The sequence below is a fragment of the Microtus oregoni genome, unplaced genomic scaffold (genome assembly GCF_018167655.1).
Source record: "Microtus oregoni isolate MIOR12 unplaced genomic scaffold, Mior012 000006F_ref0000085, whole genome shotgun sequence".
NCBI classification, from domain to species: Eukaryota; Metazoa; Chordata; class Mammalia; order Rodentia; family Cricetidae; genus Microtus; species Microtus oregoni.
In genome coordinates this window covers 40,083,195-40,110,732 of record NW_024543065.1, presented here as the reverse complement: position 1 = coordinate 40,110,732, position 27,538 = coordinate 40,083,195, and the positions used below count along the sequence as shown (strand labels likewise).

At 39.5% G+C, this 27,538-nt stretch overlaps 1 protein-coding gene across 1 annotated transcript in view; it reads left to right on the top strand.

Moving 5' to 3' along the window:
- LOC121449795 (vomeronasal type-2 receptor 116-like) overlaps positions 1-27,538 on the top strand; it is a 46,930-nt gene that overhangs the window by 4,963 nt on the left and 14,429 nt on the right. The window contains 3 exon segments of the mRNA XM_041654471.1: positions 14,948-15,239; positions 15,478-16,290; positions 17,582-17,809. Of these exon segments, the coding sequence (XP_041510405.1) occupies positions 14,948-15,239; positions 15,478-16,290; positions 17,582-17,809 (1,333 nt within the window).

Genomic DNA, 27,538 nt, shown 5'->3' with positions numbered 1-27,538 from the left:
TGTGGGCAAGAGAGAGTTATATCCCAATGAAGGATGAGCAACACATGTGTGAACTGATATAATAACACAATTTATGCAGAGATAATTAAAAAATAATTACTACACACAAAACAAAAGTGGATACCATTCTGAATCTGGACCACTGGAGTTTTTATTTGCACTCTCTAAGAAAGGTGGATTTGCTGTCTTCCTATGAAAGAATCTCCTTCTCACATTCCTCTATAACCACATTGTGGGCCCACAGGATAGCTCATCACAGAACCAGAAGTCATGCACTTTTTACATGTTTATTTTGATTTTCCTCTTGTTCCATTTGTTTATTTATTTTTCTAAAAGAAAACAAACTATCTTTTTTCTTTATACATACCAAACCAAGCTCCTATTTCCTCCCCTCCTCCCATTCCTTCCACATACACTCCCACCCTATTCCCATACACTCATCAAAGAGGGAAAGGCACATTGCTTCGGGAAGGACCAAGGCTCCCCCTACTACATCCAGGTTGAGCAAGGTATCCATCCAAAGAGAATGGTACCAAAGTGCTGTGGCCAGCACAGCCTGGATAGCCAAGACTGGCGGTGTGTGTGTGTGTGTGTGTGTGTGTGTGTGTGTGTGTGTGTGTGTGTTTGTGCCAGGATTGAGACACAGAGGCTTCTTTTCAGGTGGAAGAACAGCAACCTTTATTTTGCTCAACAACCATTTCTACCTCTACTCCTTCTGTGGAGACCCACAGGCCAGAAAGAACACAAACATCCTTGTCAATTACAGACCACAAAGAAGTTCCGCTGTCAGTCAGGGGAGAGTAGTGAGGGCAGCTAGATCACAACACCAAAGAACCAGTGTAAGCTGTAGGGATAAATCCTGGTGCCACTGCTAGTGGCCCCTCAGTCTGCCCCAGCCATGCAACTGTCAACCACATTCAGAGGGACTAGTTTGGTCCTATTCTTGTTCCTTTCCAGTCTGGCTAGTGTTGATGAGCTCCTATTAATTCAGAGAGACTGCTTCAGTGGGTGTACCCATCACAGTCTTGACCTCTTTGCTCATAATCTCATTCCTCCTACTATTCAACTGGACATTGGGAGTCCTGTGCTGCAATATGGGTCTCTGCCTCTGTTTCCATCAGTTGCTAGATGAATATTCTATGGTGATATTGAAGATATTTATCAGTCTGACTACAGGGCAAGACCAGTTCAGGTCCCACCTCCACTATTGTTCAATGTCTTAGCTGAGATCATTCTTGTGGATTCCTAGGAATTTCTCTAGAGCCATGCTTCTTGCTAATTCCATAATGGTATCCCCAATCAAGATATCTCTTTTCTTGCTCCTATCTCTGTCGTTCCTCCATATCGACCAACCCGTTCCCTCAAGTTCTCATAGCCTCTCTCCTTCGACACTCCTCCTCACCTTTCCAACTTCCCTTCTCACCCCACCCTATGCTTCCAATTTTGTTAGGCTATCTTGTCTATTTCCCCTTTCAGGTGAATTTATGTTTGTTTTTCTTAGGGTTCACTATGTTACTGAGCTTTTCTAGGATCACGGACTATAGGCTTGTTATCCTTTGCTTTACAGCTAGTATCTACTTTTTGTGTCTGGGTTACCTAACTCAGGATAGTGTTCTCTAGTTTCATCCATTTCCATGCAAAATTTTTAGATTCTCTGTCAAAAATCAGGTGTTTATAGGTGTGCAGATTAGTATTCGGGTCTTTGATTCAATTTCATTTGTCAACCTCTCTGTTTTTATGCCAATACCAAGCTGTTTTCATTACTGTAGCTCTGTAATAGAGCTTGATGCCAGGGATAGTGATGCCTCTGGAAATTCCTTTATTGTATAGGATTATTTTAGAAATCCTAGTTTTTTTCCATATAAATTTGATTATCATTCTTAAAGATCTTTGAAGAATTGTGTTGAGATTTTGATGGGGATTGCACTGAATATATAGATTGCATTTGGTAGGATTGGCATTTTTATTATGTTGATCCTACATATCCAAGAACATGGAACACCTTTGTCATGAAGGGGTGTTGGTTTTGTTTAATGCTTTTTCAGCATCTAATGAGATAGTCATATGGTTTTATCTTTCAGTTTATTTATGTGATGGATTATATTGATAGATATTTGTATGTTGAACCAATTCTGCATCTCTGGTATGAAGCTGACTTGATTATGAAGGATGATTTGTTTTTGATGTGTTCTTGACTTTGGTTTGCCAGTATTTTATTGAGTATTTTTACATCGATGTTCATGAGTGAGATTGGTCTGTAATTCTCTTTCTTGGGTGAGCCTTTGTGTGGTTTTAGTATCAGGGTAACTACAGCCTCATAAAAAGAGTGTGGTAAGCTTCCTAATGCTTGTATTATTTGGAACAATTTGAGGAGTTTAGGTATTAGCTCTTCTTGGAAGTTCTGATAGAATTCAGCACCGAAACCACCTGGCCCTGGGCTTTTTTTAGTTGGGAGGTTTTTGATGACAGCTTCTATTTCCTTGCAGTTTATTGGTCTATTAAATTGTTCAACTGGTCCTGATTTAATTTTGGTGTATAGATTCTATATAGGAAATTGTCCATTTCTTTTACATTTTCAAATTTTGTGGCGTACAGGTTTTTGTAGTATGACCTAATGATTCTCTAATGTGTCTCAGTGTCTGTTGTTATGTCCCCTTTTCATTTCTGATTTTGTTAATTTGGATGTTCTCTCTCTGACTTTTGATTAGTTTGGATAAGGGTTTGTCAATCTTGTTGATTTTCTAAAAGAACAAGCTCTTTGTCTCATTGATTCTTTGTATTGTTTTCTTTGTTTCTATTTTTTTGATTTCAGCCCTCAATTTGATTATTTCTTGTCTTCGACTCCTCCTGGGTGCATCTCCTTCATTTTGTTCTAGAGCATTCAAGTGTGTTGTTAAGTCACCGGTGTGAGCTTGCTCCACTTTCTTTTTGTGGGCAGTTTGTGCTATCAACTTACCCAAAAGCACTGATTTCATTGTGTCCCATAGGTTTGGATACATTGTTCTTTCATTTTCATTGAATTCTAGGAAGTCTTTAATTTCTTTCTTGACTCAGAGGTATTTCAATTGAGCATTGTTCAATTTCCATGAGTTTGTAGGCTTTTTTTTTGTTTTGTTTTTCGAGACAGGGTTTCTCTGTGGCTTTGGAGCCTGTCCTGGAACTAACTCTGTAGACCAGGCTGGTCTCGAACTCACAGAGATCCACCTGCCTCTGCCTCCCGAGTGCTGGGATTAAAGGCGTGCGCCACAATCGCCCAGCTTAGGCTTTTTATTTTTTGACCTGTCCATTGGAAAGAGTGGAGTGTTGAAGTCTCCTACTCTTAGTTTGTATGGTTTGATATGAGATTTAGCAATATTTCTTTTACATATGTGGTTTCTCTTGTATTAGGGGTATAGATGTTCAGGATTGAGACCTCATCTAGATTGATTGTTCCTTTTATGAGTACAAAGTGTCCTTCTCCATGTCTTCTGATTGAGCTTAGTTTGAAATCTCTTTTGTTAGATATTAGGATAGCTGTACCCTTTTGCTTCTTAGGTCCATATGATTAGAAAACCTTTTCTTAACCCTTTCCTCTGATGTAATGTCTGTCTTTGAGATTGAGGTGTGTTTCTTGTATACAGCAGAAGGCTGGATCCTGTTTTTGTATCCATTCTCTTAGCCTGTGTCTTTTTATAGATGAATTGAGTCCATTGATATTAAGAGATATTAATGACCAGTGGTTGTTAATTCCTGTTATTTTTTTGGTAGTAGTGTTTGTGTGTTTCCCTTCTTTAGGTTTTGCTGGTGAGAGGATATCTGTTGCCTGTGTTTCATAGATGCAGTCGTCTTCCTTTGGTTGGGGTTTTGTTCTAGTACTTTCTATAGGGCTGGGTTTGTGAATATGTATTCTTTAAATTTGGTTGTGTCATGAAATATCTTTCTGCCTCCATTGATGGTGATTGAAAGCTTTGGTGGTATAGTAGTCTGGGCTTGCATCCCTGGTCTTGTCATGTCTGCAGCACATCTGCTTAGGATCTTCTAGCTTTCATAGTTTCCATTGAGACATTGGGCGTAATTATGATAGGCCTACATTTATATGTCACTTGACCTTTATCTTTGCAGAAATATTCTTTGTTTATTTTGTATTTTGTTGCGTTTTGATTATTATTTTTTGATCCTGTCTATTTGCTATTCTGAAAGCTTCTTGTACTTTCATATATATTCATATATATAATATATATATATTAGGATGGAAAAGTTTTCTTTTGTGATTTTTGTTGAATTTATTTTTCGTGCCTTTTAGCTGGAGTTCTTCTCATTCTTTTTTTTTGTTTTGTTTTTTGTTTTGTTTTTTTTTTTTTGCTTTTTTTTATTGAGAAAAGAAGAAAAAAAACATAAACAAAAAAAAACAAGTTTCCACCTCCTCCCAGCCTCCCATTTCCCTCCCCCTCCTCCCACCCTTCTCTCCCTCCTCCCACCCTTCTCCCCCTCCCCCCACTCCTCTCCCCCTCCCTCTCCAGTTCACAGAGCAGTCCGGGTTCCCTGACTGTGGTAAGTCCTAGGTCCTCCCCCCTCCGTCCATATCTAGGAAGGTGAACATCCAAACTGGCTAGGCTCCCACAAAGCCAGCACATTAAGTAGGATCAAAACCCCGTGCCATTGTCTTTGGTGTCTCATCAGCCCTCATTGTTCGCCATGTTCAGAGAGTCCGGTTTTATCCCATGCTTTTTCGGTCACAGTCCAGCTGGCCTTGGTGAGCTCCGCGTAGATCAGCTCCACTGTCTCAGTGGGTGGATGCACGGAGTCATTAGATCTTACTACAAAAGCCTGTATGCCACAAAACTGGAAAATGTAAAAGAAATGGACGCTTTTTTAGATAAATACCATTTACCAAAACTAAACCAGGACCAGGTGAACAATCTAAACAGACCTGTCAGTCGCGAAGAATTAGAAGCTGTTATAAAAAACCTTCCTACCAAAAATAGCCCAGGTCCAGATGGTTTCAATGCAGAATTCTACCAGAACTTCCAAGAAGACCTAATACCTATACTCCTTAATGTATTCCACAATATAGAAACAGAAGGGTCATTACCAAATTCCTTTTATGAAGCCACAATTACTCTTCTCATTCTTCTACTCCTACTATTCTTAGGTTTGGTCTTTTAATTGTGTCCGAGATTTCCTGAATATTTTTGTTTTAAGAAGTTGTTGGATTTAATGTTTTCTTTGACCAATGAATCATTTTCCTCTATAGTATCTTTAGCACCTGAGATTCTCTCTGCTATCTATTGTATTCTGCTCATTATACTAGCCTCTGTAGTTCCTGTTCATTTACCCAGATTTTTCATATCCATACTTCCTTAAGTTTGTGTTTTCTTTTATTTATTTATTTATTTATTTATTTATTTATTTATTCATTTATTAAATATTTCTGCTTCCTCCCCCCACCGCCTGCCATTTCCCTCCCCCTCCCCCGATCAAGTCCCCCTCCCTCATCAGCCCGAAGAGCAATCAGGGTTCCCTGACCTGTGGGAAGTCCAAGGACCACCTACCTCCATCCAGGTCTAGTAAGGTTTGCATTTCCCTGATGGCCAAGGAGGTTGAGCATGACCTTAAGTGTCTTTTGGCCATTTAAATTTCTTCTGTTGAGAATTCTCTGTTCAGTTCAGTGCCCCATTTTTTAATTGGGTTAATTAACATTTTAAAGTCTAGTTTCTTGAGTTCTTTATATATTTTGGAGATCAGACCTTTGTATGATTCAGGGTTGGTGAAGATCTCACATTCAGTAGGATGCCTTTTTGTCTTAATGACAGTATCCTTTGCTTTACAGAAGCTTCTCAGTTTTAGGAGGTCCCATTTATTCAATGTTTTCCTTAATGTCTGTGCTGCTGGGGTTATACATAGGAAGCGATCGCCTGTGCTCATGTGTTGTAGAGTACTTCCCACTTTCTCTTCTATCAGGTTTAGTGTGGTCAGATTTATATTGAGGTCTTTAATCCATTTGGACTTGAGTTTTGTGCATGGATCTATTTTTATTCTTCTACAGGTTGACATCCAGTTATGCCAGCACCATTTGTTGAAGATGCTTTCTTTCTTCCATTGTATACTTTTAGCTCCTTTGTTGAAAATCAGGTGTTCATATGTTTGTGGGTTAATATCCAGGTCTTCTATTTGATTCTACTGGTCGATTTCTCTGTTTTTATGCCAGCCATGCTGTTTTCATTACTGTAGCTCTGTAATAGGGTTTGAAGTCAGGGATCGTAATGTCCCTAGAAGTTCCTTTATTGTATAGGATTGTTTTGGCTATCCTGGGTTTTTGTTTTTCCGTATAAAGTTGATTATTGTTCTCTCAAGATCTGTGAAGAATTTTGTTGGGATTTTGATGGGGATTGTGTTGAATTTATAGATTGCCTTTGGGAGAATTGCCATTTTTACTATGTTGATCCTACCCATCCAAGAGCATGGGATATCCTTCCATTTTCTGGTATACTCCTCAGTTTCTTTCTTCAATGCCTTAAAGTTCTTGTCAAATAGATCTTTCACTTCCTTGGTTAGAGTTACCCCAAGGTACTTTATGCTATTTGTGACTATCGTAGAAGGTGAAGTTTCTCTGGTTTTCCACTCTGCTTCGCTATCCTTTCTGTATAGGAGGGCTACTGATTTTGTTGAGTTGATCTTGTAACCTGTCACATCACTGAAGGTATTTATCAGCTGTAGGAGTTCTTTGGTAGAGATTTTGGGGGTTGCTTATGTATACTATCATATCATCTGCAAATAACGAAAGTTTGACTTCTTCCTTTCCAGTTTGAATTCCCTTGATCTCCTTATGTTGTCTTATTGCTAATGCTAGAAGTTCAAGCACTATGTTGAAGAGATATGATGATAGTGGACAGCCTTGTCTTGTTCCTGATTTTAGTGGAAATGTTTTTGAGTTTCTCTCCACTTATTTTGATATTAGCTGTCGGCTTGCTATATGTTCCTTTTATTATATTTAGGTATGATTCTTGTATCCCTAATCTCTCCAAAACATTTATCATAAAGGGGTGTTAAATTTTGTCAAATGTTTTTTCAGCATCTAATGAAATGATCATATGGTTTTTTTCTTTCAGTTTATTTATATGATGGATTTCATTGATAGATTTGCATATGTTGAACTAGCCCTGCATCTCTGGGATGAAGCCTACTTGATCATAATGGATAATTTTTTTGATGTGTTCTTGGATTCTGCTTGCCAGAATTTTATTGAGAATTTTTGCATCGATGTCCATGAGTGAGATTGGTCTGTAATTCTCTCTCTTGGTGGGGTCTTTGTGTGGTGTTGGGAATCAAGGTGACTGTAGCTTTATAAGAAGTGTTTGGCAAAGATCCTTCTGTTTCTATTATGCAAAACACATTAAAGAGTATAGGTATCAGCTCTTCTTGGAAGTTCTTATAAAATTCTGCATCATAACCATCTACTTCTGGGCCTTTTTGGTAGCGAGGTTTTTTATGACAGCTTCTATTTCCTTACGACCTATAGGTCTATTTCAGTGGTTCACCTGGTCAATTTAATTTTGGTAAATGGTACTTATCTAAAAACAACTCCATTTCTCTTACATTTTCCAACTTTGTGGAATACAACCTTTTATAGTAAGACCTAAAGATTCTCTGAATTTCCTCAGTGTCTGTTGTTATGTTCCCCTTTTCATTTCTGATCTTGTTAATTTGCTACTTCTCTCTCTGCCTTTTGATTAGTTTGGATAAAGGTTTGTCAATTTTGCTGTCTTTCTCAAAGAACCAGCTCTTTGTTTCATTGTTTCTTTGGATTGTTTTCTGTCTTTCTCTTTGATTATTTTCAGTCTTCTACTCCTCCTGGATGAGTCTGCTTCTTTTTTTTTCTAGAGCTTTCAGCTGTGCTATTAAGTCTCTAATGTGAACTTTCTCCGTTTTTTAATTTGGGCACTTAGAGCTCTGAACTTTCCTCTTAGCACTGCTTTCATAGTGTTCCATAGGTTTGGGTATGTTGTGTCTTTATTTTCATTGAATTCAAGGAAGACTTTAATTTCTTTCTTTATTTCTTCCCTGACCCAAGGGTGGTTCGGTAGTTGACTCTTCAGCTTTCATGAGTTTGTAGGCTCTCTGGGGGTAGAATTATTGTTAAATTCTAACTTTATTCCATGGTGATCCGATAAGACACAGGTGGTTACTAATATTTTTTGTATCTGTGGAAGTTTGCTTTTTTACCGAGTATGTGGTCAATTTTCAAGAAGGTCCCATGAGATGCTGAGAAGAAGGTATATTCTTTCCTATTTGGTGCGAATGTTCTATAGATGTCTGTTAAGCCCATTTGGTTCATTACCTCCATTAATTCTCTTATTTCTCTGTTAGGTTTCTGTCTGATTGATCTGTCCATTGCTGAGAGAGGAGTGTTGAAGTCTCCTAATCTTTGTGTGTGGGGTTTGATGTCTGCTTTGAGTACTAGTAATGTTTCTTTTATATAAGTTGGTGCTTTCATATTAGGGTCAGAGATATTCACAACTGAGACTTTATCCTAATGAATTGTTCCTGTTATGAGTCTAAAGTTTCTATCTCTATCTCTTCTGATTGATTTTAGTTTGAAGTCAATTTTGTTAGATATTAGTATAGCCACACCCTCTTGTTTCTTAGAACCGTTTGATCGAAAAACCTTTTCCCAACCCTTTACTCTGAGTAGATGTCTGTCTTTGTGGTTGAGGTGTGTTTCTTCTAAACAGCAGAATTTTGGATTCTGTTTTCATATCCAATCTCTTAGCTTGTGCCTTTTTATAGGTGAATTGAGTCCATTGATGTTAAGTGATATTAATGACCAGTGGTTGTTAACTCTGGTTATTTATTTATTTATTTTTGGTGGTAGAATTTGTGTGTTTCCCTTCTTTGAGTTGTGCTGGTGAAGGGTTGTTAGATGTCTGAGTTATTGTGGGCATTGTTGGATTCCTCGTGTAGTGATATGCCTTCTATTACTTTCTGTGTGGGTACGTATTGTTTTTATTTTGGGATATTTTGTTTGCTCCATTGATGGTGAATGAAATTTTGGCTGGGTATAGTAGTCTGGGCTTGCATCCATGGTCTCTTAGTTTTTGGAGTACATCTATCCAGGACCTTCTGGCTTTCATGGTTTCCATAGAGAAGTCAGGTGTAAGTCTGATAAGTTTACTTGACCTTTTCCCTTTGCATCTCTTTCTTTATTCTGTATGTTTTGTGTTTTGATTATTATACGGTGAGGGGATTTTTTTTTTGATCCAGTCTATTCAGTATTCTATATGCTTCTTGTACTCTCATAAGAATATCTTTCTTTAGGTTGGGAAAGTTTTTTTCTATAATTTGTTGAATATATTTTCTGGGCTTTTGAAAAAGAGTTCTTCTACCCCTATTATTGTTAGGTTTGATCTTTTTATGGTGTCCCAGATTTTCTGGAAGTTTTGTGATGAGAATTTGTTGGATTTGCTGTTTTCTTTGATCAGTGTGTTTATTTTCTCTAGAGTGTCTTCAGCATGTGAGATTCTTTCTTCTATCTCTTGTATTCTGTTGGTTATGCTTGTCTTTGTAGTTCCTCTTCATTTGCCTTGATTTTCCCTATCCAGCCATCATCCCTCAGTTTGTGTTTTCTTCATTACCTCCATTTCAGTTTTCAAGTCTTGAACTGTTTCCATTATCTGTTTGCTTGTTTTTTCTTGGTTTCCTAGGGTATCTTTTAGGGATTTATTCACTTCTTCAAACTTTAAGGGAGTTTTTCACATCCTCTTTAAGGGACTCTATCACTTTCATAATGTCTATTTTTTTCTACTTCTTTTGGATTGTGGTATTCAAGTCTTCATGTTGTATGTTCGCTGGGTTCTGGTGTTAATCATGTTGTTTTTCAGATTGTTGGAGGAATTCTTGCATTGGCACCTGCTTGCCTCTTCCTTCAAATGCTCTCTGATGGATCTTCTGGTACAGGATCAGGGCCACTTGCTGGTGAGGGACCTCTCAGACAAAAGAACTAGCTTGCTGTGTGCAGGCTCTCCAATGGATCTTCTGGTACAGGATTGGGACCACTTGCTGGCCAGGGCCGTTGCGAACTAAAGGGCAAGCTTGCTGTTTACAGGCTCAGTGAGACAAAAGAACTCCTGCCGGGTTTCACACACTACTTTGTTCACAGAGCCTCAGCCCTAAAACAGGCTGAGTTGGGGGATCTTATGACCCCACAGAAGGGAAGGGGTGCCTGGGAGCAAACTGGGATGGGATAGGAAGAGAGAGGTAGTAGCCAGGGAGAAAAGTCCCTGAAGGATGACCAGAAAGTTTAGAGGGTTGAAGGGTGTCTGTGCTCCCTTCCCGGTGGTGTCTTCCTGCTGGTCAGGAACACATTCACCTCTCTGATGGATCTTCTGGTACAGGATCATGATCATTTGCTGGCCAGGGCCCTCGCCGACAAAAGGGCCAATCTTGAACTGTTTGTGTCCTCTGTGTGATTGCTTTTTCTCAGTTTTCTTGGGTTTCTTTGACAGATTTACTAATTTCTTCCAACTTTTGTTTCTCTTTTCCTTCATTTCTTTAAGAGAGTTTTTCATTTCCTCTTTAAGGTTCTCCATGATTTTCAGAATGTTCCATTTAAAAATAGTTTTCTTCTGCTTTTCCTGGGTTAGTATGATCACGTCTTCCTGTTGTGTGACCACTGGGTTCTTGTATTACCATGCAGCTATTTAGGTAGTTGGGTGAATTCTTGCATTGGTGCATACCCATTTCTTCCTTCAGTTGATGCCGGCAGTGTCTTTTCATCTTAGTCCAATCATTGCAGTGGCCGTCTGATTCTTTGGGTATTGTTCTTGGTCTGTTCTGTACTGTCAATGTCTGTGTCTCAGGGAGCCACTGAGGTCTCTCTTAACCTGCTCTCTTGATCTTGTCTCCTGGTTCTCTCTCTTGGTTCACTCTGTGCAGTCACAGCTTGTGCTTTACAGTTCCTCTTTTGGTCTTTTCAGCAGGAAATTCTGCTGGCTGGTTAGATAAGCTGAGGCAGGTGGGGGAGGAGCCCGGGGCTTTGCCCTATTTTGGAGGTCCTAGAGAGTGGGGTGTCCTGCTATGTGTCTGGTCACTCACCTCTTGGTCCCTTCAGTATTGTATCAAACTGTGTTTCAGAATTCCACTGAAGGTGCAGGGTGATAGGCAAGTTTGGGGGCAGGATGGGGCTAGAAGCTTATGTCTTCTGGAGGATTGGGGCGGGGTATTAGGGAAGACTACCTGCAGGAAACTTTCCTGCTGGCACCATGTTTATTTTTAAATATACAAATAAGATCTCTGGAGAGCATTGGCTCTGTTTCCCTGATCACAATTACTAAATAAGGCATGTCAGTACCCACAGCAAAGACTTGCCTCATAATTTCCTATATTCTCCACAGTTCATATCCACTAAAAGAAGTTCATTAACCCACACTCATAAGAACACTAGTGCACTGGCAGTGCAGGGTCTAGGGAGCAAACTAAATCCAAGACTCGAAAAATGGTATAAGAATGTCACTTCTGATAAGGAAGTGACTCCTGGTGGAACAGGCTTTAACCAGAGACCTCAGTGAGACTGGGTATGAGTCAGGGATCTTAAAGGGACAGGCCCAAGTCAGAGACCTCTGTGGGACTGAGTCAACCAAGAAACTTCCATGGTATCAGGCCCAAGCCAGGGACATCTACAGGAACAGGCCTGAGCCAGTGACTTCTGCTGGAGCAGACCTGAGGTAGAAAAACATTACCCCTCACAATAGCCACTAATAGAATAACATATTTCAGAGTAACTCTACCCAAACAAGTGGAAGACCTGATTGACAAAACTTTAAATCTTTGAAGAAAGAAGTTGAAGAAGATACCAGAAAATTGAAAGATCTCCCATATTTTTGGGTAGGCAGAATTAGCATAGTAAAAATGGCAATCATACCCAAAGCAATCTACAGATTCAACCTAATGCCCATCAAAATCCCAGAAAAATTCTTCACAGACCTCAAAAGAACAGTATTCAACTTCATATGGAAAGACAAAAACCAGGATAGCCAAAACAGTTGTGTACAATAAAAGAACTTCTGAAGGCATCACAATCCCTGAAATCAAACTCTACTGAAAACAGCCTGGTACTAGCATAAAAACAGTCAGTAAGACCAATGGAACCAAATCCAAGACCCAGATATCAATCCATACAACTACAAACACCTGATTTTTGACAAATAATAAAAATTATCAAATGGAAATAAGAAAGCATATTCAACAAATGGTGCTGGCATAGCTGGATGTAGAAGAATGAAATAGATTCATATCCATCACCATGTACAAAACTCAAGTCCAAATGTTTCAAAGACCTCAACATAAAACCAATCACACTGCATCTCATAGAAGAGCAAGTGGGAAGTACACTTGAACACCTTGGCATAGGAGACTACTTCTTAAATATAACCCCAGTGATGGAGGAGTTACTTTCATTGGTTAATAAAGGAACTGCCTTGGCCCATTTGATAGGCCAGCCCTTAGGTGGGTGGAGTAGACAGAACAGAATGCTGGGAAGAAGGGAAGTGAGGCAGACACCATGCCTCTCCTCTCTGGTCAGACGCGATGAAGCTCTAGCCCAAGATGGTTGTACACTAGAATCCTTTCTGGTAAGCCACCACTTCGTGGTGCTACACAGGTTATTAAAAATGGATTAGACAAGATGTGAGAGTTAGCCAAGAAGAGGCTGAAACTAATGGGCCAGGCAGTGTTTAAATGAATACAATTTGTGTGTTGTTATTTCGGGTGTAAAGCTAACCAAGCAGGGGCTGGGCGGGACAAAAAGCAGGCCCGCCACTCCTTCAACACCCCAGTAGCACAGACACTGAGAGAAGCAATTAATAAATGGGACCTTTTAAAACTGAGAAGCTTCTGTAAAGCAAATGACATTGTCAGCAAGACAAAACAGCTATCTATAAAATGAAAAAAGTTCACCACCAACCCCACATTGGAGAGAGGTTTGATTTCCAAAATATACAAAGAACTCAAGAAATGGGTCATCAAAGAACAAATAATCCAATGAAAAAATGAAAGAAAGAAAAAAACTTTCTTTCAAAAGTGAAACTGTCATTTCCCTTGTCACTTACCTGAGTGACAGACAGCCTTGGTATGCAATATTAGCAACACATGCGAACAGGAATAGAGGAGTTACGTGTTAGCTCATCTTCACCATTATTTAAAAAAACATGTGTCTTCTTTCTTTGTATCTAAATTGTTTATTATCCAACACTTATGTCCCATTTACCTCTTATATTTACTTTCAGTAATTTTGCTAATAATAACTGTATATTTTGCCAATATTTGCATTATACAAATTTTGATTTTATGAGTTGTTTATATCTGTTATCAAACACAGCAATTTAGTTCGTGGGACTAATCTACCAGCTTAAGGGATTCATATTTCTTAATGTTTGTGGGGGAAGAAATTAGTGTTTGAACATCACAAGATCTAGTCTCAAATTCCTACTATGTGTTACTAAAATTTTCAATGATATTTTTTCTGTGTGGTAATAAAATTATTCTAAAATTAATTTTATTTTAAAAATGTGTAGGTAAATATATAAAGAGATCACAGTGGTGCAACAGATTGAATTTTACTCTGAGTGAATCAATCAGAATGAGGAGGTATGTTTGATGTTTATTTGTCAGATGATATGAATTGACTAGGAAGAGACAGAAGTTATTGTTCTTCCCGAAAACATAAAAATTGGTATTATTCACTCCCAATGAGTTGTTATCCATTTTTATTACAAAAATACCCTAATAAACATTTTCCTTACATTTTATATTTTATAGTATTTTATTTTACAAAGATGTTAGACTGGCATATACAAATTTTTGTAGAATGCTATTGTTGTGCTGCTATAACTGGAAAGGTAGTCCAAAGCTGTTTTCTAGAGTAAAAATTGTGTTGGTGAGATATACCCAGTGTGAATATGTGGCAGTCTGTGAATTAGGTGAATGGTACTTAGGGGGTAGTACATGGTCTTAATCTCTGTACTAAGGACCTGGAGCTGGACTTTCACTGTATATTTGAGAACAGTCTAGTCTATAGCAAAGTATTGTTCAAAACCTTGGAATCAGCCGGGGGTTGGTGGCACATGCCTTTAATCCTAGGACTTGGGAGGCAGAGGTAGGCAGATCTCTGTGAGTTCAAGGCCAACATGCTCTACAAAAGCAAGTTCCAGGACAGGCTCCAAAGGCTACAGAGAAACCCTGTCTCAAAAACCAAAAACAAAACAAAAGTCAAAACCTTGGAATCCATTTTCTTTTTATGGCCCACATAAACATTAATACTGTTTATACACATGGTGAACACATACAGTTTTACAAAATACATCTCTTTCATTTGAATTCAATTAAAAATAAACATTTAAAAGCAGGTTTTACTCCTGGATAAACCAGAAGGAAAAAAGGAGCAACACAAAGACCGATATGATGGTATATGTTAACTGTAGTGCTCGCTGATTATAAATAATTGAAAGCATAAGAGCCAATCGTTGCCCAGACCATTGTGCACGCATCAGGTATTATTTCACTGCCTTAGCCAACTCAGTTAACTTCATAAGAAAATACCATAAACTCACTGGCTCATATGTCACACGAACTTTTCACATTGCTTAATGACTTCAAAAGGAATACATGAATATATTTACTGTTTAGTTAAAGCCCCTGCTGCTGTCTTTATCTTTAGAGTAAGCACTCAAAAACCAAAAATTGATGACACACTCTTTGGAAGATGCTCAAGGCTCGTCTTATTCATGGGAGATGCACTCTGATGAACTTTTAAAGCTTTTGCAAGCTTCCAGCTTATGTCATGCCAATCTCACAGCATAGGCCATTTGTATGAGTATTGGTTGGGAGTACTGTCCGGCTCAGAATAGTCCATCTATTGACTACACAGGATAATCTGTAGATCTCGGTCCACACTAACCACCATATCCTTTTACAGAACACCAACTGAACGCAACCAGTTTTCTTTGGCCTTAGCTTTTTCCATGGATGAAGTCAACAGGAACCCTGATCTTTTACCAAATTTATCATTAGAATTTCATTTCCCAGAAGGTGGTTGTAAGACTGTGCCAAAATTATACAGCTTGTTGCATTTTTCTAAAGAGAACCATGATGCTCTTCCCAATTATAACTGTGGAAAAGAGAGTGAGTGTGTATTGATACTTTCAGGACCAAACTGGGCGATATCTGAGATGGTTGGGACATTCCTAAACCTCTTCATGTTTCAGACGGTGAGATTTTTTGTGTTTTGTTTTGCAAGAAGTTGTTACTCAGTTTTTACAATTCCTTGATGCTAGGAATTGTGATTGAAAGTTACTATTAAGAGAGTTAATGTGGAGTAATTTTCTTGTTTGAAATTGAGATGAGGGAAGAAGCAACAGGAAAGGAGTTTTAAGGAACTCTTTGCTGAAAGTGTGTTTACAAGTTTTTATGATTGAAGTCTACCTAATGCTGTTCCTTGTGTCCTAGGTTTTTCAGCTTACCTATGGACCTTTCAATCCCATCCTGAGTGATCGTGAACAGTTTCCTTCTCTTTATCAGATGGCTGCCCAGGACATATATCTAGCCCTGGCCATGGTCTCTTTGATGCTTCACTTCAGCTGGAACTGGATTGGACTGGCCATCTCAGACAATGATCAGGGTATTCGATTTCTCTCATATTTGAGAAGAGAGATGGAAAAAAACACAGTCTGCTTTGCTTTTGTGAATATTATCCCAGTCATGATGCCTTCATACTTGTCAAGGGCTGAAGTGTATTATAACCAAATCATGACATCATCCACAAAAGTAGTTGTCATTTATGGTGACACAGACAGTACTCTAGCTATGGCATTTAGAATGTGGGATTCTCGAGGTATACAGAGAATATGGGTCACCACCTCACAGTGGGATGTCATTACATGGAAGAGCGACTTCACACTTAAGTCATTCCATGGGACACTAGCTTTTGCACACCACCACACTGAGATTTCTAGTTTTAAAACATTTGTCCAGACATTGAACCCTCTCAATTACTCAGATGAATACCTGGCAAAACTGGAATGGATGAACTTGAACTGCGAACTCTCAGATTCTAAGTGTAAGACCCTGAAGAATTGCATATCCAATGCCTCATTGCAATGGTTAGAGTTACAGACTTTTGACATGGCCTTTAGTGATGACAGTTATGACATATATAATGCTGTGTATGCTATGGCTCATGCCCTCCATGAGATGATTCTTCAAGGAGTCTATAATCAACCAGTGGATAATGGGAAAGGAGACTATCCTCAGTGCTTAAAGGTAGTGTTTCTTCTTTTTGATGATGTTTGCTGTCATCAATGTCATAGTCTTTGAAGTGCCCCAATGTACTGGATTAAGAAATATTTAATAAAATAGAGGGATCTGGAAATTTTTCCTGGTAAGAATGTAAATATAGAAGTTGGAATAAGTCTTAATGCAAAAGAATTAAAGTTGAAGACATATTTTATCAAGATTATCACTGATTTTGTTACAGAGCACCTGAATATTACCACACATATTCTAATACTGTAAACATAACAGTCCTTCTTCATTAATCCTCTCCATGATGAGAAGATGAATCCTTGATCATTTATTGTCAAATATGTGATAATCTGTGTATGAAACGATTTTTACAACTTATTCTGCTCACTCTGTATGCTCTGGGGACCTCATTTCACATACATAGAGTAATTACACACTAAACAGTATTATTCTTCAGTTAAGGACATACAAGTGTATCCATGTCTGTGAATAGATAGTCATTACTGTGTATGGGTGTGTGACTGTATTTCTATGTGTCTCTGTGTATGTCTGTGATGCTCTTTATATATGTGTTCCTGTCTATCTACATATCTGTCTATAAAACTGAGGATACATTTGTCTTGTGCCAATGTCTTTCTGTACAGGTGCTTTTTCTGTGAATATCTTCCTGTGTATGTTTTTCTGTGCATGTGTTTTCCTGTGTCTGTCTGTGTGTTGTTGTATATTGCTTGCACACACATATATCTTTGTTTCTGTGTCTGTTTATGTTTGTCTGTCTCTCTGTCAATCTGTCTTTGGATGTGAGCATAAATCTGTCTATGTCAATGTCTCCCAGTGTGGTTGTTTCTATCTGTTCATGTCTCCCTGTGTGTGTTTGTCCATGAATGTGTGCATGTGTGTGGGGGACTGTATATGTGTTTTGCAGAATTCTGTTTCTGTGTGTCTATTTGGGTGCATAGGTCTGTCTATGTGTGACTTTATTTTTATGTGTATGTCTTGGTATGCATGTGTATGTCTGTATAAAATATATATAACTGTATAATGTATGTTTATATGGATGTGAGTCTCTCTATCTCTCTGTGTCTATCTCACTCTCTATGTCTGTATATATGTCTGTGTTTCTGTTTGGTAGTTTCCTCCTAAAGATCTTAAATTCTAGTAACATTATGATCATTTTATTAACCTACTAGATTTATTGCTATTTCTTCCCCGGACACCTTTAATAATATTGCCTTTGAGATGAAATCAGAATACATTTTCTGTCTTCACGAAAGGGCACAGACATGATATAATGGTGTGTCTCTTTCAGCTGCACTCCTTTCTGAGGAAGACTCAGTTCACTAATCCTGTTGGTGACAGAGTGAATATGAATCAGAAAGAAAATCTGCAGGAAGAGTATGACATTTTCCAGATTTGGAATTTCCCTTATGGTCTCGGACTTAAGGTGAAGATAGGAGAGTTTAGCCCACATTTTCCACAAGGTCAACAGCTGCATTTATATGAAGACATGATAGAGCATGCAACAGGAAGTAGACAGGTGGGTCTGACTTAACTGTGCTCATTTCCATTGCACAGCAGTAACATAGTCAAGGGGGTCCTTTTGTGCTGCCTTGTAACCTAGTGCACAGATTGTAAAATTAGAAACAATTTTCTAGCTTCCTACTTTGTTTCTATTTTCATTTATTGATATGACATTTTATCAGCTTTTGAGGGTTTCAGATAAGCATACAGCAAATTTTTATCATTCAAGGACAGATTGCTGATTTTTAATATAAAAAAAACTTTCCAAGTTCCATATTACTTCCAGTAAAGTGAGCCATATTCTCTTGGTGCTTTTCTGTTAACTGCACAGTGTTTTTCCTCTTTGCTGTTGAGCCTTTGACACAGTTCCTGAAAGACTGAGGCTAATTTTAAGTGAGGAGCAACGTAAACACATGCAAATCATTGATTTGTCTTATTTGGATCATTGCATTAGCCGAGAAGTTTATTGGGGTGCAGAAACTTTTCATTATCCTCTTTTGTTTACAGATAGATAGATTTTATTTTCATAAATAAAAATGAGTTAATAGAGTTAAGAACAGAATTAATCAATATTATATATGGAAATACATTAGAACAATGGTTCCAGTCCAGCCACAAATGCCCAAGCAATTATATCCACTCCAAATCAGTAGAAGATAGATGTATTCTGTAGAGTTATGGCTCTTCAATAGTCATTAAGTCCCTGAATTCCATCTGTGATGTCTGCGAGACAAAACTACTTTGATAATAATAGTAAGATGCCAACTGCATCTTTCTTCTTATTTTCTTGAGAATTATGGAACATTCAGGAACATGTGGTATATAACCTAGAAACAGACTGGACACATAAGGAGATATGGAGATGAAGCTATACTCTAAATACAGACTTGAAGGAGACTTGCAAAATTTTACAAGGCTATTTTATCACTATTTTGTTTTAGATATCCTATTATTTTTAGTAATGTATATGTAGGCAGTGTGGGAACAAGTATGCACACTGGGGACATTTTGTCTACAGAAGCCATGGACTGTCAGTTAAAGGTGGCTGGGAGCCACCTGATGAGGCTGCTGGGGATCGACCATAGGTCCTCTGGAAGAGCAATGTACGGTCTTCACCACTAAGCAACCTCTTCAGACCCCAATTTTATATTTCTATACTTCAATGTTAATCCTGTTATAATAAGATTTTTTCTTTTTTTGTTTATTTTTTTAGTTGTTGAAAAAAAAATTACCGCCTCCTCCCCATTTCCCATTTCCCTCCCCCTCCTAGCACACAAAGCCCCCTCCACTTCCCTACCCCTCTCCCCCTCCATTCCACTCCATTCCCCCTCCCTCTCGGGAATGAAGAGCAGTCCAGATTCCCTGCCCTGCAGGAAGTCCAATGTCCTCCTACTTCTATCCAGGACCAGGAAGGTGAGCATCCAAACAGGGTAGGCTCCCACAAAGCCAGTTCATGTATTAGGATCGAAACCTAGTGCCATTGTCCTTGGCTTCTCATCAGCCTTCATTGTCTGCCACGTTCAGAAAGTCCGGTTTCATCCCATGCTTATTCAGTCCCAGTCCAGCTGACCTTGGTGAGCTCCCAATAGATCAGTTCCACTGTCACAGTGGGTGGGTGCACCCCTCGTGGTCTTGACTTCCTTGCTCATGTTCTCCCTCCTTCTTCTCCTCATTTGGATCTTAAGAGCTCAGTCCGATGCTCCAATTTGGGTCTCTGTCTCTATCTCGATCCATCGCCAGATGAAGGTTCTATGGTGATATGCAAGATATTCATCAGTATGGCTATAGGATAGGGTCATTTCAGGTTCCCTCTCCTCAGTTCCTCAAGGTACTAGCTGGGGACATCTCCCTGGACACCTGCGAACCCCTCTAGGGTCAAGTCTCTTGCCAACCCTAAGATGGCTCCCTTAATTAGGATATATATTTCTCTGCTCACGAGTCCACCCTTCCTTTATCCCAACCATCCCATTCTCCCAAACTCCCCCCATTCTCCCCTTCTCACGTTTCTTACCCCATTTCCTTTTAGCCCCATGCCACCTCACCCCCAAGTTCCCAGTTTTGGCAGAGCAATCTTGTCTACTTCCCATATCCAGGCGGATGACAATATGTTTTTCTTTGTGTTCACTTCTTATTTAGGTTCTCTAGGATCACAAATTATATGCTCAATGTCCTTTATTTATGGCTAGAAACCAATTATGAGTGAGTACATCCCAAGTTCATCTTTTTTGGGTCTGGGATACCTCACTCAGGATAGTGTTTTCTATTTCCATCCATTTGCATGCAAAATTCACGAAGTCATTGTTTTTACCGCTGAGTAGTACTCTAATATGTATATATTCCACACTTTCTTCATCCATTCTTCCATTGAAGGGCATCTAGGTTGTTTCCAGGTTCTGGTTATTACAAATAATGCTGCTATGAACATAGTTGAACAAATGCTTTTGTCATATGATAGGGCATCTCTTGGGTATATTCCCAAGAGTGGTATTACTGGATCTTGGGGTAGGTTGATCTCGAATTTCCTGAGAAATCGCCACACTGATTTGCAAAGTGGTTGCACAAGTTTGCATTCCCACCAGCAATGGATGAGTGTGCCCCTTACTCCACAACCTCTCCAGCAAAGGCTATCATTAGTGTTTTTGATTTAGGCCAAAAGATGGTATCGCATTGTTGTTTTAATTTGCATTTCCCTGATCACCAAGGAGGATGAGCATGACCTTAAGTGTCTTTTGGCCATTTGAATTTCTTCTGTTGAGAATTCTCTGTTCAGTTCAGTGCCCCATTTTTTAATTGGGTTAGTTAGTGATGGAGGAAGGTCATTGGCTAATAAAGGAACTGCCTTGGCCCATTTTATTGGTTAGGACATAGGTAGGTGGAGTAAACAGAACAGAACGCTGGGAGGAAGAGGAAGTGAGCTCAGTCTCGACAGCTCTCCACTCGGGAGCAGACGCCTGAGAGAGATGCCATGCCCTGCTCCCGGGATGAAGCTCTGACCCAGGATGGACATAGGCTAGAATCTTCCCGGTAAGCGCACCTTGGGGTGCTACACACAGATGATTAGAAATGGGCTCAATTAACATGTGAGAATTAGCCTAGAAGAGAATGGGCCAAGCAGTGTTTAAATGAATACAGTTTGTGTGTTGTTATTTCGGGCATAAGCTAGCCGTGCAGGAGGCTGGGGTGCTGGGGATGCAGCCCCGCTGCCCTAATTACTACAAATTAGCATTTTAAAGTCTAGTTTCCTGAGTTCTTTATATATTTTGGAGTTCAGACATTTGTCTGTCGCAGGGTTGGTGAAGATCTTCTCCAAGTCAGTGGGTTGCCGTTTTGTCTTAGTGACAGTGTCCTTTGCTTTACAGAAGCTTCTCAGTTTCAGGAGGTCCCATTTATTCAATGTTGTCCTTAATGTCTATGCTGCTGGGGATATACGTAGGAAGTGATCTCCTGTGCCCATATGTTGTAGAGTACTTCCCACTTCTCTTCTATCAGGTTCAGTGTGTTCAGACTGATATTGAGGTCTTTAATCCGTTTGGACTTGAGTTTTGTGCATGGCGATAGATATGGATCTATTTTCATTCTTCTACAGGTTGACAACCAGTTGTGCCAGCACCATTTGTTGAAGATGCTTTCTTTCTTCCATTGTATACTTTTAGCTCCTTTATCAAATATCAGGTAGTCATATATTGTGGGTTAAAATCTGGGTCTTCTACTCTATTCCATTGATCGACGTCTCTATTTTTATGTCAATACCAAGCTGTTTTTAATACTGAAGCTCTGTAATAGAGTTTGAAGTCAGGGATGGTAATGCCTCCAGAAGTTCCTTTATTGTATAAGATTGTTTTGGCTATCCTGGGTTTTTTGTTTTTCCATATAAAGTTGATTATTGTCCTCTCAAGATCTGTGAAGAATTTCGATGGGATTTTAATGTGGATTGCATTGAATCTATAAATTGCCCTTGGTAGAATTGCCATTTTTACTATGTTGATCCTCCCAATCCAAGAGCAAGGGAGAGCCTTCCATTTTCTGGTATCCTCCTCAATTTCTTTCTTCAAGGACTTAAAGTTCTTGTCAAATAGATCCCTCACATCCTTGGTTAGAGTAACTCCAAGATATTTTATGCTATTTGTGGCTATCGTGAAAGGTGATGCTTCTCTGATTTCCCTCTCTGCTTCCTTATCCTTTGTGTATAAAAGGGCAACTGATTTTTTGGAATTGTTCTTGTATCCTGCCATGCTACTAAAGGTGTTTATCACCTGTAGGAGTTCTTTGGTAGTGTTTTAGGGGTCGCTCATGTACACTATCATATCATCTGCAAATAACAAAAGTTTAACTTCTTCCTTTCCAATTCGAATCCCCTTCATCCCCTTATGTTATCTTATTGTTATTGCTAGAACTTCAAGCACTATATTGAAGAGGTATGGTGAGAGTGGACAGCCTTGTAGTGTTCCTGATTTTAGTGGGATGGCTTTGAGTTTCTCTCTGTTTAATTTGATGTTAGCTGTTGGCTTGCTGTAAATAGCTTTTATTATTTTTACGTATGAATCTTGTATCCCTAATCTCTCCAAGACCTTTATCATAAAGGGATGTTGTATTTTGTCGAGTCCTTTTTCAGCATCTAATGAAATGATCATGTGTTTTTTTTCTTTCAGTTTATTTATATGATGGATTACATTGATGTATTTTTATATGTTGAACTAGCCCTGCATCTCTGGGATGAAGCCTACTTGATCATAATGGATAATTTTTCTAATGTGTTCTTGGATTTAGTTGGCCAGTATTTTATTGAGGATTTTCACTTAGATGTTCATGAGTGAGATTGGCCAGTAATTCTCTTTCTTGGTTGAGTCTTTGTGTGGTTTTGGTATCAGAGTAACTGTAGCTTCATAAAAGGAATTTGGCAATGACTTTTCTGTTTCTATGTTGTGAAATACGTTAAGGAGTATAGGTTTTAGCTCTTCTTGGAAGTTCTGGTAGAATTCTGCATTGAAACCATCTGGACCTGGGCTATTTTTGGTAGGAAGGTTTTTTATAACAGCTTCTAATTCTTCGCGACTAACAGGTCTATTTATATTGTTCAACTGGTCCTGGTCTAACTTTGGTATATTGTATTTATCTAAAAAAGTGTCCATTCCTTTAACATTTTCCAATTGTGTGGGATATAGGGTTTTGTAGTAAGATCCAATGATTCTCTGAATTTCCTCTGTGTCTGTGGTTATGTCTCCCTTTTCATTTCTGATCTTGTTAATTTGTGTATTCTCTCTCTGCCATTTGATTAGTTTGGATCGGGTTTTATCAATCTTGTTGATTTACTCCAAGAACCAGCTTTTTGTTTCATTGATTCTTTGGATTATTTTCTGTGTTTCCAATTTGTTGATTTCAGCCCTCAGTTTGATAATTTCCAGTCTTCTACTCCTCCTGGGTGAGTCTGTTTTTTTTTCTAGAGCTTTCAGGTGGGCTGTTAAGTCTCCAATGTGTGCTTTCTCTGTTTTCTTTAAGTGGGCACTTAGTGCTATGAACTTTCCTCTTCGCACTGCTTTCATGGTGTCCCGTAGGTTTGAGTAGGTTGTTTCTTTATTTTCATTGAATTTGAGGAAGACTTTAATTTTTTTCTTTATTTCTTCCTTGATCCAGGTGTGGTTCAGTAGTTGACTGTCCAGTTTCCATGATTTCGTAAGGTTTCTAGGGGTAGCATTGTTGTTGAATTCTAACTTTAATCCATGGTGATCTGATAAGACACAGGTGGTTACTAATATTTTTTTTTTGTAACTGGGTAAGTTTGCTTTGTTACTGAGTATGTGGTCAATTTTCGAGAAGGTTCCATGAGCTGCAGAGAAGAAGGTATATTCTTTCCTATTTGGGTGGAATGATCTACAGGTATCTGTTAAGTCCATTTAATTCATTACTTCTCCTTATCCTCTTATATCTCTGTTAGGTTTCTGTTGATTGACCTGTCCTTTGGTGAGAGAGGAGTGTTGAAGTCTCCTACTATTAGTGTGTGCGGTTTGATGATTGCCTTGAGTTTTAGTAATGTTTCTTTTACGTACGTGGGTGCTTTTATATTAGGGCCATAGTTATTCAGGATTGAGACTTCTTCCTGATAAATTGTTCCTGTTATGAGTTAAAAATGTTCCTCTCCATCTCTTCTGATTGAGTTTAGTTTCAAGTCAAGTTTGTTAGAAATTAGTATGGCCACACCTGCTTGTTTCTTAGGTCCATTTGCTTCATCAACCTTTTCCCAGCCCTTTACTCTGGGTTCATGTCTGTGTTTTTGGTTGAGGTGTGTTTCTTGTAAAGAGCAGAATGTTGGATCCTGTTTTTGTATCCAATCTCTTAGCCTGTGCCTCTTTATAGGTGAGTTGAGTCCATTGCTATTAAGTGATATTAATGACCAGTGGTTGTTCACTCTGGTCATTTTTCTTTTTCTTTTTTGGTAGTAGTGTTTGTGTGTTTCCCTTCTTTGAGTTGTGCTGGTGAAGGGTCATTAGATGTCTGAGTTATTGTGGGCACTGTTGGACTCCTTGGGTTGTGATTTCTTTTTATTACTTTCTGTAAGGCTGGATTTGTGGCTACGTATTGTTTAAATTTTTTTTTATCCTGGAAAATTTTGTTTTCTCCATTTATAGTGAACGAAAGCTTGGCTGGGTATAGTATTCTGGGCTTGCATCCACGGTCTCTTAGTTTCTGCAGTACATCTACCCAGGACTTTCTGGCTTTCATGGTTTCCATAGAGAAGTCAGGTGTAAGTCTGATAGGTTTACCTTTATAAGTAACTTGGCCCTTTTCCTTTGCAGCTCTTAATATTCTTTCTTTATTCTGTATGTTTTGTGTTTTGATTATTATATGTCGATGAGATGGTTTTTTTGGTCCAGTCTATTCGGTGTTCTGTATGCTTCTTGAACCTTCAAAGGAATATCTTTCTTTAGGTTGGGAAAGTTTTCTTCTATAATTTTATTAAATATATTTTCTGGACCGTTGAGCTGTACTTCTCCTTCTTCTACCCCTATAATTTTTAGGTTTGGTCTTTTATTGTGTTTCAGATTTCCTGAATGTTTTGTTGTAGTAGGAGCTGTGGGTTGCATTCCACCACCCAGCTCCCACCACTGGCTATCTTTACCCGAAATAACAACACACAAACTGTATTCAACACTGTTTGGCCCATTATATCTAGCCTCTTCTCAGCTAACTCTCGCACCTGGACTAGCCGATTTCTAATAATCTGTGTAGCACCACTAGTTGCGCTTACCGAGAAAGATTCAGTATGTCTGACCTGGAGGCTTGCTTCATTGCGTCTGGCTCTGATAGGAGCTGCATGATTTCTGAGCTCACTTCCTCTTCCTCCCAGCATTCTGTTCTGTTTACTCCACCTATCTAAATTCTGCCCTATCAGATGGGCTAAGGCAGTTTTTTTATTAGCCAATGACCTTCCTCCATCATTTTGTGATCAGAGTTTATTGGTTTTGCTGTTTTTTTTATCAGTGTGTTTATTTTCTCTATGGTATCTTCAGTGTCTGACATTTTTTCTTCTATCTCTTGTAATCTATTGGTAGTACTTGTCCTGCAGTTCCTGTTCGTTTACCCAGATTTTCCATCTCCATCCTTCCTTCGGTTTGTGTTTTCTTCATTACTTCCATTTCATTCTTCAAGTCTTGAACAGCTTCCCTAACCTGTTTGATTGCTTTTTCTTGTTTCTCTTGGTTTTCTTGGGTATCTTTGAGCAATTTATTCATTTCCTCTACCTTTTTGTTTGTAATCTCTAATTGTTTATGACAGTTTTTCACCTCCTGTTTAAGGTCCTCTATTATTTTCATATAATTCACGTTTGAATCGATTTCTTCTAATTCTTCTGGAGTAGGGTGTACAATTCTTCTTAGTTCGGGATCCCTGGATTCTGGTGATGTCATGTTGCCTTTCAGGTTGTTGGAGGAATTCTTGCATTGGCACCTTCCCATCTTTTCCCTCAAATGGAGCCAGGAGAGGCCTGGTGTCTTGGTCCAGACTTTGCTGTGACTGACTCTCTCGGTGTATCTCCTCAGTGTAGAAGCAGAAACTGTTCCCATCCAGATGGAACTCCTCAGCACCTAAACAGGCACAGCTAGTAGCCCAATGAGCCAGGGACAAAAGGGAGAACGTGGCGGGCAGGGCGGGGTCCAGTAGAGCACTGGAGACCCTGCAGCACAGGCTGAAGGTGCCTAGGCTCCCTTGTTGGGGTGGGGATCTTGAGGCCTGCCAGGTAGGCAGGCACTCACCGCTCTGGGTCATTAGCCTTAGTGTAGGAGCGAAAAGTTGTTCTTGAGCATAGGCTTCATTATCCTCTGTTGAAAGGCAGAAATTTCTCCATTATAAGTTCCTTGACTCATAGGCCAAATAACTTCAGGCATTTCTATTGAATGGCTCTGGGTGCTGGCTTGGGAGGTATAGCCCTTTAACTTATTTGTCTCCTGCCCTTTGTGGCTCCATTGCAGAGGGAGGGTCAGTCTTAGCTGGCTATAATGTGTGTGCCTGAACTGCCACAATTTAAATGGTAACCTAGGCCATTTCTAGTGTAATAATCTGTTCTGTTTTTTTTTTTAGAAACAAGCCACACCCACTCCCTCCTCTGTCTTCTGAGATCTTCATCCCACAGCCTGACTCTCTCTCTTTTCTATCTCCCTCTCAAAGAGGCAGTTTCTGCTTCTACCCACTTCTTCCCTCCCCACTTCTGTCTCCTTCTTCTTTCCCATTTCTCCCTCTCTCCTTCTCTCTCTGCTCTTCTCCTTCTCCCCCTTCCTTTCCACCACCCACTTAGTAAATATACAACTTCACTCTGCATGGTGTGCCTATCCATGTCTCTTTCTCTTGCCCACCACTGCATGGTGTCTCCCTGCTGTGGACTAGCCACCACTTGGGGACCTGCAGCCATCCCTGCCTGGGACTGGCTGCTCTCAGGGCCCATTGCCTGCCGCCACATGACCCGCTGCAACTGCTTGGGGATCTGCAGCATTTTTAATTTTTTCTATTACAGTTGGTGCCATGACTCAGGCTCTCCCACCATAAGTTCCTCTCCTCGGGTCAGGGTCCTGAACCAGATATTTTTTTTCCACAAGAACCACGTGTTCCATATGCCTGAGCGTGATTTCTACAGTGTGACTTCTACTCACACAGCCAGCTTTAATTGGTGATTTTCCCCCATTGTGGTCAGCTTAACTATTTCTCTGAACCCAAGGAATTGACCATTGAGCTCCTCCAATCCTCTCGTGTTCCTAGAAATGGGGACTGCCTTATACCATGATCTTCAAGGCTGTGATTGTGCCCTTCACTTATATGCATCTCTGGAGCTTTCCTCAGCTAAAATCCTGACTGCACTGACCCGGGGTCAGTCCTCCCATGCTAGCACTGCACACTCTGTGTGGTGCATTCAACTCAAGGTCCAGGGTCCCTTAGTTTTTTAATATTTTTCCTTTTTCTTTTTTTCCTTTTTTTCCCTCACCATAAAAGGCTGCTCAGAGTGGCCTCTGGCTTCCCTGGCTTCTGAGTCACCCTGACCGGATCCAGTTAGGCAATTGTACCCCACTCCAGGGTCAGGGGATGCCCTCCCATGGTTCCTGCAGTGTTTGCGCTGATTTACTCCCCACATATAGGGGGAGATGTCCCATTATAGGTCTTGTGGTGTTGCTGTTTTGTGGGTTTTCATGGTTTCAGCTGTGAGTAGCAAGTCATCCATGTCCACCTCCCCTTGTATAGATGCCTTTTAGAGGCCCTTAAACAA